Consider the following 13,297-nt stretch of genomic DNA (forward strand, 5'->3'; position numbering starts at 1 on the left):
TGATACATGCAACTATTTGTGCTCTAGTCCCGTGAGTGCGTGTGTGTGTGGTTGTGTCCATCATTCTATCTTCTTCACTCCCCTAAGAACAAAATTTTGAAATTGGGATAATGACACGTGGGAGATATCTGTGGAAGCAACACAAATGGGGTACATTACATGGGGTGGAAATGCGGGACCATGAATGATGGAGCCGGTCCAGCAACAGTGCGTGGTCCCAAATCGATGAGCCTCAAGGCCCTGATCAGCATCATCGGTCGAGAATTTTGAACCAAATGAATCAGAAAAGAATGGCTATGTAATTGTAAACAGGAAGCTGAAGGTGCCACCACCGGTTTCAGGAAGAAAGGTCCCTGCCCTGCCCTGCCCGTCCCGTTAGCTCAGTGGGTTGGAATTGGATGCGATAAGGATTCGAGGAGTGTCAAAGTCAGGTCCAGATTAATCTCTAATAAGGACTGAACGTTGCGGATCCAAAACGAAATGCAACTTTCAGTGTCTGCCTGCTGTCTTGGAAAATTCTTTGAAAGGGAAAATTTGTAGAAGCCAAAAGGAATCATGCAATTGCTAAATGGACCGACCGCTTTTCCTCGTTAACCACATGAATCTTTCCAAGTCCTGTGTCCTTTTTCACACAAAAAATATGCCACCCGAAATGCCATTTTTATCACACGCTGCTACGCTTAATCCTCTTGTTCTAGAACCTTTTGAATTCTTGTCCAAAATTCGGCCTACATGGGATTGCCCTTTCAATGCTGAAATTCTACCTTTGTCTGGTTTAAATTCTTGCGAGGCATGATTAACTTGCTCTGTGACTAGCAAAAGAACAATAATATTTAACTTGCATGTACTTGAAATATAACCCGTACCAAGGCTGAACTAATGGACTTCTTGGTATAAGAATGCTCTGCTCCGTCTGGTCTTCCCCCTGAAAGCCACAAAATATTTGACACAGACCCATAAGAAAAAGATGAGCAAATTAAACCGGAAAAGGGAAGAACAAAATATCATAAAGGTTGAAATATTTCTCTCCAGATGCAATTAATTTGCTTTAGCTTTATCCTATGCTGGTTTTTTTGAGGTCGAAATCCGCGGTACACATGATAATCTAGCCACCTAGACTTGGACATTTATTAGCATGAGGTGACAACGACTTTGAAAAGTCATTACTTATTTGCACGTGTCTACAATTTTTCACTTTTCCCGTTTATTGAGATGAGATGGAGCATCGATCGCATCATGTTCTCTGCTTTCATAGTGTTATTTATTTGACTAATGGACCGACCTGGCCTAACTTGGAAACCCTACCAAAAGCTGTCTGAAGAAGACAGCTTTTCGTCATCAATTGCGTCAACAACAATGAGATTAATAAAAATTTGCAACATTTTTGTTTTTGAGACATTCCTCCTGCACGTCAATTTTCACGAACTCGGCAGCCATTAATTGTCCGCCCATTCGCAAATTACCTTTGGATGATTCTTTACGTATCCACTTCGCAGAGCGGATACCCAATCGATAATCAGTTTTCTCTTCTGTGTTTGCATAATTTCCAGTAAAAGTGAGGAAGAAAAAGAAATTGCGGTATATATATATTGGCACTTGATCTTATTGAAAATCCCATGTGTATATGCCAAAAAATATGCGTTTGGAAAAAATCAAGAATCACATCAATTAGCTGCTGCTGGAGCGGTAATATTGAGAGAGCCAACTCTCGATGATCTTGACCTCTCTTCTCCTCGCATGCTTAAGCCATTCTGGATCTTCAGGCGTCGAGAATCTAAGGTCCACATGGTGTGCACCTGTGACACAAAATCCAGAACACGTCATCAATTTCACTTTACATTATTATTATTATTATTTTTTTTTTTTTTAAAAAAGAAGCTTGGCGTACGAGATTTCTTCACTTTAAACTTGATATACTAGGTCATGAAAATGATTTGCAAAGACAACTTAGAAGTTCCAAATTGTCAAAAGCAACATGCTTAAATTTTCCTTTTCTTAAGAAGTGTGTGTAAATGGAAAATCCCTCCAAAAAAAAAAAAAACTAATAGCAGTAAAGTAAACTGACCTTCCTTTGCAACAATGGCTACGAGGCTTTTCGATATATCCTGTAGCACCCTGCAATAATTACATGCATTAATTACAACACTGAGGCCATATCATATAGAAATCTCATTTCGAACGAAGAGACGACTGACCCTCCCCCGCTCCATGGATCCCTCAGTCCGTTGAAGAAAATAATATTGCTTCCGAAGCGCTTCAAAACTCTCTGAATGTTCTGTCAGGGAGAAAAACAACACAAAAAAAATAGGCATGAATCCATATTCATTATTAAATTAAATACTACACAAAAAAAGGTGGATTTGGTGACTTGTCCAATAAGTTGGGAATGGGATGACCCTCACATGGCCGCCAAACTCCGTGGTAATCCAGTTGGGCCTGGGCTGGACACCAAGAGCATCTTCGCAGGATTGGGCTCTTCCTGCGTAGTCCCACTCCGAAGGGGGAAATATGCTGTCCGCATTGTTACCGCCAATGGGCAATATCATCTCCGTACATGCCTGAAGAATAGATGACTCCAGAAGATTCATTTAAACCCACCTAAGCTGGATCTTCATTTGGTTGAGAAATTCAAAGAATGATTGATAAAAGTAGCAATTCATTTTCAGGGGCATCGCAGCAGGGGCTAAGGACAATTCATTCAAAAGTGTTACTAGTATATACGCTTTTTAAACCATTGTTGAACCTTCCTCATAACATTTAGTTAATCAAATTCAATATAACATATATTTATTATTATTATTTTGATTAGGAACAAAACTAGAGTGGGTAGTATTTGAAGGCATCTAATCCAAAGGCCGGACTACTGGAAGGGGGCCAATAATTGGACTCGCCATCACATTCACAGGTCGTCGAAGAAAGAGGAAGGCTTACAGCCTGTACATCTCTTTGACAAATGCATCAAGCAGTTGAAATCCCCAATAGGGCCCACCAATGAATTATTATTATTATTATTTTTTTGAATATCTGATGGTGAAGATCTGTCCTACTAGACTCCCCCACTCGTACGTGAAGCAGACTGGATTCCACAATACTACTATAATATTAGTGTGGACATCTCGTTGTTTCAGTGCTAAAAAAACAAAATTTTTTTTTTTTTGTTTTTGAGGAATACGAAAATTGGTTTAGAGTGAGAAAGTGAATCTTTGCGTCTCTATTTTTGAACTTTGTTAGTACTCCTACAATTTTGTCTTATTTTCCTCGACCAAAGCAGGCCCTCAAAAAGATTGACCAATCCCTCAAACTCTTGAAGAATATTACTCCGTTTGAGAAAAGGTAAAAGCATTATTAACTTTTAGTTTTGCGTGGCCCTGGATCCAATGAGTAGGATATATTTATATACAGAAATCCTCCTGTTTAAGAATCAAAAAGAGCTCTTCAAAAAAAAAAAAAGAAAGAATCCAAAGAGTTGCTCCCGTGGAATCGAATCACAGACCCACTCGTCATTACGTTCCATGTTAATCTGACTTTTGAATAGCCTGACTAAGACTATTCTGTCCTGCTATCACAATAATGGTGTGTGTGTGTGTGTGTTTTGCTGTTGAGCTCAGAATCCGGATCCGGGGGGGGGGGGGAGAATATTCCTTCATTTCTGGTAACAAAGGTTCTTACTTCTTACTACTTACCTGCCATGACCATTCATCGAGGCCATGCGGATCTGAATCATCATTCAGATTGAAACACGTGGCTCTTCCGGTCGAGTTGTAGTAGACGTTAGCTGCACTGTACAGCTTCTCCAACGTATTGTTTCCCGCTTTTCGATCGTCAATGGCCTTGCACATCTGCAGTGAAAATATTCACAGGCATTTCTCAGGTTTGACTCTGCAAATTTATTTTCACCCTGTCCTTCCTCTCGTCTTTGAGAGCATTGATGAAGATGGGTCGGGTCTCTCCGGTTCAAGTTATGTTGTTGACTTGTGTAAACTAATATTTTGATGATGTAATTGTAAATCTTATACCGACTTAATTATAATTTATATTTACATTAAAATTATAGTAACTTACAGACCCCATTTCCATAGGAGATTGATCCATTTGCAATTAAGTGTAACCTTATTGGAAGCCAATGGAATTATTTGAGGGTGGTTGGTGAGAAATGATATGCACCCAATTGATGTAACGACACCTTTCTTGATTAGATTAGATTACATTGCCCAGTCGATGGACAAACTGACTAGTGAGCTCTGTCAAGATATTTCAAATTAAAGCGAGCGAGGTTGTTAAGAAATGGAAACGATATATATAATACGTCCAAATGACAGCTTAATCCTAGAAGTAATGTGTTTCCCGCAAGCAAGCATTACCATGAAAGCATGAACCACTTTCCTGCAAATTTTTAAGGGGATTCTAGCTTTCAAAACGTATAGTACATACCTGCTTCACTGGATAGGCTGGCAAAGGATTGAGAAAATTGGATGGAGTTGGATAATCCGTCATGGCCGTGTAAATAAACGCTGTGGATAGCCAACTTACAAGAGCACCCGCACTGATGTAGTTCCTGTGATTCAATTTAATTAAAGTTGCATGTATTAAAATTCTTTTTTTTTTTTTTTTTTGGGGAAATTTGTGGTTTACTTGCATATTCTGAAGGACTTCCGGAGTGTGTCCAGGCCGCCTGATTGTTCTGCAGTGTCTTCTATTTGTTGCCACGATCCCTTTATCACTTTGTAGCAGTTCTCACTCTCGCTCTGTTGTCACACGCCACAATATCGCTGTCAATTATACATAACTAATATATACACTGTCAGTTCATTTGTAAAGATTTTTTTTTTAATTTTTTTATATATACTAATAGACATAGAGATATATGTGATACATGAACAAAATGTGAATTTAAAATTTGAATAATTATGATGTTGCATTCATTTCATTTAAATATTGACGATTCTTTCAATATATCCAATGTACTTTTCTGTATGACTTATATCTTAATTTAACTTTGGTGTCTTTTGCTTTGGACGTATGATACTAAAAAATGCGGGCACGAACAACGACGACTACCGAGAGAGACGAAGACAGAGAGAGGGAAAGAGAGATACATGCCCTGAAATCATTGCCGACGGTGCTGTGGAAGCTGTATTCAGATGTTATGTTGTCAAAATAGAGGATTGGTGCAGAGGATGCCAGGGCTCCTATTGCAACGTGCGGATACTTTAGTCTGAACCAAGCTGCAAGCACTGTCAGGATCAAACAATTAAACTGCTCATGATCAGCTCACTCAAATTAATTCACTAGAAAAAGAAAACCAAACGCCAAATAAATAAAATGCCATACTTCCCCCGTAGGAGCCTCCAAACACTACCACCGGCGAATCAACTGCACTCAAATTCTTTTTGAGGTCAATGATCAAAGTTGCATAATCTGCCAATGCCTGCGTGGAGCTCAAATATCCCAGAGTACTTGAGTTTGCGTAAGCCACGTCTTTATTGCCCCCGAACGGTATCGATTTTCCATAAAATCTATGCTGCAGATTGATCTTGTACATAAATTCCAAATCCCCAAAAAAAAAATCAAAGCGTGTACTCTGTTTCCGTGAACATGTGCATGAAAACACGATAGGATGGATATGAAACAGTAACGATTAATAACTATTGACATATTTTCTTTCCGCCTGATTATGTTGCAGGGCTTTTACTAGTAGTATTTCTGAAACTTCACATCGTACTAAGGCACGACGCAAAAAAAAAAAAAAAAAAAAGGAATAGAATTTTAACCGGAAGAAAGAAACGAATAAGATACAAATTACCTCGATGAAAACAAGAAGAGCTTTGAAATGAGGTGCGTTCTCGAACATGAAACCTGTATTTTGAGTAAACCACTCGATGTCTCCTTCATTTCCCGTATAGACGAAGATTGGGGCATTTTGCTTAGCGCCGCCCCAGTGTTTGTAAGAGATTAGATATCTCTGTTGAAAGGTTTGATAACTCTGGGGAGTATAAGTGAAATGATCGAGTATTTGAGTGTAGTATTTTGTTTCGTAAAGCTTACTTTTGATGGAAACAGATGACGATGATTCTGGCCGGAAGGTGGGAGAAGGAAACCTCAAGGTAATCTTGGCCGACGAGATAGCACAGGAAATGAGAAGAAGTTGCAACGTCAGAAACAACAATCTGAATCTGGTACCACCCATAGCCATGAATTTTTGTGTGCAGTGGTGTGTGTGTTTCGGAGAGAGGGTTAATTAATTCTAATTCTGCGGCGAAGGGCTCTGGGCGAGTTTGTTCTTCCTTCTTCGGAAGGACTAAGGACTAAGGAGGAGTGTCGTTAAAACAACCCAGATGAGATGAGACCAAATTAAGCTTTATTGGTGCCTCGTTGGAATATTAAGCTTCTTTTCTTTTCTTTTTTTATATCTTAAAAAAGCAGATTAGGAGTTGACAATCACGACCATACCAACTAGGGCTGCAAACGAATCGAGCCACTCGCGAGCGGCTCGAGTCGGCTCGAGCTCGAGCTCAGAATATTAAGCTCGTGCTCGCGAGCTTGGGTATATATATATATTTTTTTATTTTTATTTTTATTTAATAATAAAATTACGTATATTATATATATATTTTTTTTTATTTTTTATTTTTATAGTAAAATTACGTATATATCCTTAATATTTTATTATTTATTAAGAAAAAAATATTATTTTATTTATTTTTTTAAAAATAAAATAATTATTTTTTATTTTTTTTCGAACTCGACGAGTCGAGCTCGAGCTCGAAATTTGCCGGCTCGTCGAGCTCGAGCTCGAGCTCGAGCTTGGTAAAATTTAATCGAAACTCGGCTCGATTAGCTCAAAGCTCGACTCGACCCGACTCGTTTGCACAGCCGTAATACCAACCAACCAATCATGGTCCTGGTCAGCATTAGTCACGACCACTAATTAGTAATTACCATGTGCCCACCCTTTCTATCGCTCTATGTAAATCAAAAGTAATATTGATTGCCCGAATATGATCGAATCACGAGCATAAGCTAGCATGCTCTCACGAACCAATCACTACATTTATCTTCATATTTTTTTAATAAAAAAGAAGAAAATTATATTAAGCGAATTGAATTGCTGAAAGTCGTCAAACGCGATTAGCTTGGCTAATTTGTATGTATACCCATATAAAGAACACGTACAAAGAAAAGAGAAATGAAAAATAACGAATTCAATGTTTGAAGTGCAAATATTTTTTTTTTAAAAAAAAAAAGTTTGCAGAGGATAAGAATCTTGTCAGTCTACAATTAATTAATTTACAAATTATCAAAGTTAATTTTTGGTCTATTCTTTTTTGACCCATTTCGACAGAAACCAATTCAGAGGTCTTAAAATTGTTGAAAATTGGGTGATCGGAAGCTCGAACGGTTCGATCTTCTCGAGTGAATGTGAAATATAAGATGGGCAGAATCAAAAGCGGGCGGCTTGCTTGCTGAAAGAGCGCTGAGTAGGTGCGTACGTTCTTGACTGTGGATTCATTTTCCACTGTCTATTTTTTTTTTTTTTTTTTGTAAAAAATTTTCTACTATTTATTTAGTCGTCCAGTCTATAAATGGCATCTAAATGAAAGATTTTCGGAGCTCCTGCCTTCAAAAGAAACATCCTTAACATTTTTAGACTAAAACGGTAGGAAGATCAAAGATGAGGCCAGCAACAACATTTCAGGAAAGAGGTATTAGGTGATTTAGGAGAAACCAGAAATAGCAAAAAATCTCATTAGGTGTCGAAACGTTTAAAAAATCATCTTTGCTCACTCACACTGTCAATGCGAAAGGATTGACATCATTCACAGGATCGTGTCAAAAGCTCTTAGACAAAAACTGAGACCACAATTGATGGACGTGTTTTATTCTTTTTCTATTTTTTTTATAACAATTGATTCCCTTCCTTTTTTTACTTCCTTATTTATAGCATGATTTATTATTTATGGTCAATTTCAACAAATCTATTAATGATTTATCTTATATAAATTTGTATTAATTGTACCCTATTTATTTTTTTTTTCAAACAATTTCAATCACATTCTTTATTCCTGATATCGGTTCGCGTTTTTCAATCACAATCTTTTATGCGGGGTTGTAAATGTTCTCTCAGATTACTTTTCTTAATTTTTAGTAATTTAAGTAAATAATAAGTTCATCATCTATTAGTTTGCTTTTAAAACTCTTTTTAGTCGTGAAAGAATAAAATACTTAAGGACACTTATTTCCTAATATATCTCCTTCTCCATTAATTAGAGTAAACTTAATTGAATTACAATATAAGATTCTATTAAAACTAATTATTAAGTTGTTATAAATTAATCATTTTAATATTTTTTTAATGTTTGTCTTACAATTAGTATATTAAATTTTTTTAAAATAGCATTTTAAGCTTTTTTATAACAAATTTTGTTTTGAAAAAATAAAAATTATAGAGCATAAAAAAAATGCCCATGCAAATGCACTGGAAAGAAACTGGTGTGCTAGTATTTTCAGGCGTATTTGTGCAGTTTGCATTATCTCATGAGAAGAAGCCAAACTAAACATGATGGTTTAAAACCGCAAGAAGATTAAAGCATGATTAACTCATTAGAATCAGAGATTTTTGTACAAGTTACACTCAAAACTGACACAATTTTCTACATAAAAAAAAAAAAATTACAAAGACAGATTCCTGCTGAGAACTTTCAAAGCATAACTAACAAGATGTTAATTCTTTCTTTTAAACATTCCAATTTGTCTCGATCTGCGGAGCTATCCCAGGTCCACAGCCTTCAGTGCCAGTCTGCAAACATTAGTTTCTGAAGCAAGAATTTACCGTCTTGATCTTCTTGCAGACTGTCCATCTCCTCTGCTTTCTGCCAGTCTTGACTTTGAGCCACTTCCCTGCGAAAAACTATTCCTCTCTTGAATAGCACCATGAGGATCTCTTGAAGGCCATGGTTGCTCCCACTGTCTGGTTGGGCTCATAAAATCTCTAGCTGATCCTGTCCTGGAATTAGACAATAATTGGTCCCTTAGGCCCTTCACAGACTTGTACCTTTGTGTCTCATCTGCAGAGCTTTTTCTCTGAGCTTGCTTCTCGAGTCCAGAGAACCTCTCCCTGTCTATACCATCTGCTGGGTTTTGCATGCCTCTGGATTTAAACCCCCATTCAGCAGTATCTGAAGTGCTCCTTTGGAGAGAAGAGCTTCTCCTAGGGATCTGTCCAGTAAAAGAGTTCCTCCCCTTCCCTTCAGCTTCGACAGAGATCCTCCTGAATTCAGAACCAGCAGCAGATGCATGGGCCCACTTATATGCCTTGCTGTTATTGTCCATGTTCAATTCTATAGGATGTAGCTCACTCTCAGCTGAGCCTTCTTCAGCGTCCTCCACCTCTCCTCCATCATCTTTTTCTTCACTCAAGTAATTACTGCATTGAATCCTACTTAAGCATGCCACTATATCTTCACCGTTGCCAAAATTATGAGAGTCACTTCTTTTTTCTTTACCTTTCTTTTTCCCCAGGAAAGCTTCAATTTGTTTCTTTAGCTTGTCAACAGCAGTATCTTTCTCCTCAAACTGGTGTTTAGCATCTCTCTCCTCGCGCAGCGTATCAGCTAAATGGAGCATCTCTCTTCCCTTTTCAATCTCTTCACGGACCTTTTCTGCATCTCTCTTTAGCACTTCCACATCTCTATCCTCATCAACATCCCTAGCTAACTCATCATATACTTGTTCCATTATCTCCCTGGTTCGTTTCTCACTCTCAAGTTCTTTGACTGCTTTCATAAATGATGCTTTTGTTTCTGATAGTTCTTTTCCAAGTTTTTTGTTCAAGCTCTCAAATCGCCTCCTTAACTTCCTCTCCACCTCAAGTTCACCTGCAATGGTATCAATTGCAGACTCAACAGCTTGACGCTCTTTGCTTTTCCATGCAGCCTTCTCCTCAGCAAAACACTTGATCATATAACTAATTTCATTTTGGTCCATATGTTGCTCTTGTATAAGCTGATTAACCTGCAGCCGAGCCCTCTCAAGCTCAGCATGTAATGCAGAAACAAGAGACATGCTAGACGAAGGTTGATCAGCATTAGCCCAGAGGCGATTGATAATTTTTAGCAGCTCTTTTGATGTGGTCAAAGCATTACTAACATCCTTCAGACGGTTCCTTACACCAACTACTGATCCACTTGGTGTCTGTGCTCGAGATCTAGTCTCAATCTGCAAGAAAGAAGTTCCAATTTTAACAATTACTCTTGGTAGATGTGATAAGCATTTCCAAAGCCCTGAATCTTAGAAGTCTATTAGAATCTAAGGAGCAGGAGTTTTACAAACAATGCTAGCAAGTTCCCTTTGAGGAACACCTTAACTGATGCTGCAGAAGTGAAGTAAAAAACAAACTAGTGGAGGGATGACGAACAGAATTGTTAGTTATAGAGGAATTAGATGTTACCTCCATTAAACTAGCACTGCTAAGGGAATCAAAAACTGCAGCATTGTGGTCTAGAGTGCGAAGCCTTTGAGAAACTGATGACGACCTCCTCTGGTAGCTACCGGTTCCTGATCGATCCATCCTCTACGATATCAACAGATGTCTTAGATCAACACAAAAGTAACTCAGACCACGATATACTACTGTATAAAGACAACTATTATGCCAATCGATAGCTAAAGTTCTAAAAATTGGATCAAGCTTATAATAATTAGAAAAAGATGTAGCCAAGTTACCCTTTCCAAAGATGATCAATGACACCTGTTTGTTTGGTTCTTAGAGATGATATATATAATTTTCAAAAATCAAGTACCAACAATCACTTGAAATCTGAAAATCAAGTACCAACAATCACTTCTTTCTCGTCTTTTAATTAAAATCCAGTAACAAGATGGGCAAGTTTTCTACGCCTGAGAAATTTCCAAACAGATGGGGCAAAAGAATAAGAACGAAGAAAGACAGATTAAGGCTCAACCCCACTTTTTTCCCTTACAAGAGACGGAACAGCCCAGTTCCCAACCCATTGTTCACGTTCTGGTAACTTCAAGATTTAAACCTAGAGAACCTCAGAAAACCCAAAAAGGTCAGAAAATATATCAAAATGTTATTGTCTTTCATCTTTCATTAGCTTCGTCAGGCAATTGAAAAAAAAAATTGTCTACTACTTAATCAGTCCACATCACAACAGTTACTAATTTATCAACAAAAAGTTTGTAAATTACTATCAACAGCTTAAACCAGTCAACATAACAAGAAAACAGTAAATTATCAGGACAGAAAACCTGCTGTGGATTTGTGGTCAACAACAAACATTACTCTTTAACGGTAAAAATCATAAACTAAGCACAAATACATAATTAAAAGCAAGAAAAACCCCACCTCAGAAACAGGGCTATGAGATGGATCAGACAAATGGGGAGGCACAGATGACCTTAACTTCTCCTTCTTCAACATCATCAACTTCTTGTTCCTTTTCTTCTCCTCCTCCAAATTCTCACTCAATTTAGGCGATGGCATCTCATTCATTTCCCACAAAGTAGCAGCCAGCCTTCTGGCAGAGACCGGCCGGGACCTCCCACCACCATTACTCTTCTGAGAAAACTTAGGGGAGTCAATGGCGCTCTTCAAAGGCGTCATTTTCCAACTTGGCACTGGCGTGCTGGATCTGGACCCTCCGAGCCCGATACCTCCTCTAGCCTTCTTGCCCACCAAAATGGCCCGCTTGAAACTGTAACTGTGAACCTTTGATGACGAAGATGATGATGTCGAGCAACCCCTTTTCCGGATCTTGGGTACAAAATCCCCCATTTCCATCATCCCTCGGTTTTGCTGCCTCTGCATTGTAACTAGCCCTAATTCTTGATCTGTCACAAAAACTGCTCTTCAATTTATGCTCAAATCTCCTTCTTGATCTGTTATAACAAGTACAAGACAAAATATCAATAACGTAGGAAAAACTAAGGGCAAAAATTGTGGAATAGAAGCTCATACAATTTTGTTGATCGAGTACCGGGGTAGTATCACTTCCGCTTTCAGTCAAGTTTCAAATTTTAACTTAAAAAGAACAAATAGACTATCTCTGCTCTCTCTGGCGATTTGGTGGATGGATTTGTTGGGTTTTTGTCAATTTGGAGTATTTGGAGTATGTGGCCTAAAGTATTGATTTTGATTTTTAGGTGGGATGAGAGAGGGGGAGAACTAAGAGGGTTCAGGGAGAGCAAATGAGTTAAATTTGAATTGGAAGGAAAATTTGAGCAGAGTTTCGAATCAATTAACAAAATGTAAATTTTTAGTATAATTAGCACATACGACGACTAGGACATAGTACTACTATCAAACACTTTGACACGACAACAACGTATTACGGAGGATACGCATGATGATGATGATGATGATGATGGCGTGAGATGATGAGAAGTAAATTAATTCGGGGGGGAGCAGAAAAGGGAAAAGAGAGCTCTAAATCGCATGTGACACTACAATGGTGGCAGGGAATTATTGGTTTCTGCCTCGAATCTCTTTTTTGCTTTCCTTTTATTTCTTTTCTTTTTTTTTTTTAATTTCCGTCTGGCCCATTTTGACTTGTTGACTGGGGTTGTGATGCTGCTGAGCTCCATCATTTTGCCCTCTTCAGCCAGCCTTTCTCTCTCCATTCTGCGCATCCATCCATTTCAAGTCCAGCTCAAAAGAGCTTTTTCGTTTTTGCTGCGCATCCTTGACTGGGTACAATGCGGAAGCGAAGGCACACGCTGTTTGATCTCTCCTCCAAGCACAAGGATGACCAATCTCCTGCTTGGACCCCGTTTCGCGGAGAACAAACAAATGCCACTCTTCTGGTTTAGCTTATGTCAGATTATCGGGCAGGCATCAGAATACGGAACCAAACAAATAATTTAACTCAAGAAAGTAGGAGATTATATGATATCAAGAGCCGCCTATGCGTTATTTCAAAACTAGGATAGAGCCCCAATCTAATTCTTTCCATCTTCTCTTGGCATGGACGGAAGACAATAGCACCTTGCTACCCTTCGGGCATGGCATCAAGAAGGCATGAATTCCTTCAAATACAGCCCAAAAAGATGCAATGCACCTTGCGAAAGTGGACAGACCCAAAGTCCAACACAGTAATAGGTCGTCCAAGTGCACCGGTACAAGCAGCGGAGTGAAGCCTGATGGGTGGCAGCAACTGCTTGCAAAAGGGATGAGCAAAGTTTGAGGTCAGTCAGACCCGCTCGTGAACTTTTGTGCCTTTTCCTCCCAGAGAATGGAGGTAGACGCGTTGAGTTGAGAACTAAACTATCGTAAGCTGAT

The 13,297-nt window shown here is 38.5% G+C and overlaps 2 protein-coding genes across 6 annotated transcripts; both read right to left on the bottom strand.

Moving 5' to 3' along the window:
* Nucleotides 1-1,556: 1,556 nt before the first annotated feature.
* On the bottom strand, nt 1,557-6,359 carry LOC140009364 (uncharacterized). Of its 4 annotated transcripts, none has more exons than XM_072054623.1 (10): nt 5,804-6,359; nt 5,332-5,521; nt 5,101-5,234; nt 4,633-4,745; nt 4,432-4,555; nt 3,684-3,839; nt 2,403-2,558; nt 2,196-2,275; nt 2,066-2,115; nt 1,557-1,796 (listed from the first exon to the last, which is right to left on the bottom strand). In XM_072054623.1, exons 1-10 carry the CDS (start codon nt 6,191-6,193, stop codon nt 1,669-1,671), a joined length of 1,521 nt encoding a protein of 506 aa, XP_071910724.1. In that variant the 5' UTR covers nt 6,194-6,359; the 3' UTR covers nt 1,557-1,668. The 4 variants fall into 4 exon arrangements, with proteins under 4 accessions (XP_071910724.1, XP_071910723.1, XP_071910722.1 ...); XM_072054622.1 differs by having other exon boundaries at nt 2,397-2,558; XM_072054621.1 differs by having other exon boundaries at nt 5,332-5,533.
* Nucleotides 6,360-8,564: 2,205 nt separating this feature from the next.
* On the bottom strand, nt 8,565-12,453 carry LOC113691716 (uncharacterized). Of its 2 annotated transcripts, none has more exons than XM_027209998.2 (4): nt 11,997-12,453; nt 11,366-11,898; nt 10,448-10,570; nt 8,565-10,215 (listed from the first exon to the last, which is right to left on the bottom strand). In XM_027209998.2, exons 2-4 carry the CDS (start codon nt 11,825-11,827, stop codon nt 8,827-8,829), a joined length of 1,974 nt encoding a protein of 657 aa, XP_027065799.2. In that variant the 5' UTR covers nt 11,828-11,898; nt 11,997-12,453; the 3' UTR covers nt 8,565-8,826. The 2 variants fall into 2 exon arrangements, with proteins under 2 accessions (XP_027065799.2, XP_027065798.2); XM_027209997.2 differs by having other exon boundaries at nt 11,978-12,447.
* Between the last annotated feature and the right edge of the window lie 844 nt (nt 12,454-13,297).

Source organism: Coffea arabica, chromosome 6e, assembly GCF_036785885.1.
Source record: "Coffea arabica cultivar ET-39 chromosome 6e, Coffea Arabica ET-39 HiFi, whole genome shotgun sequence".
Taxonomy (NCBI): domain Eukaryota; kingdom Viridiplantae; phylum Streptophyta; class Magnoliopsida; order Gentianales; family Rubiaceae; genus Coffea; species Coffea arabica.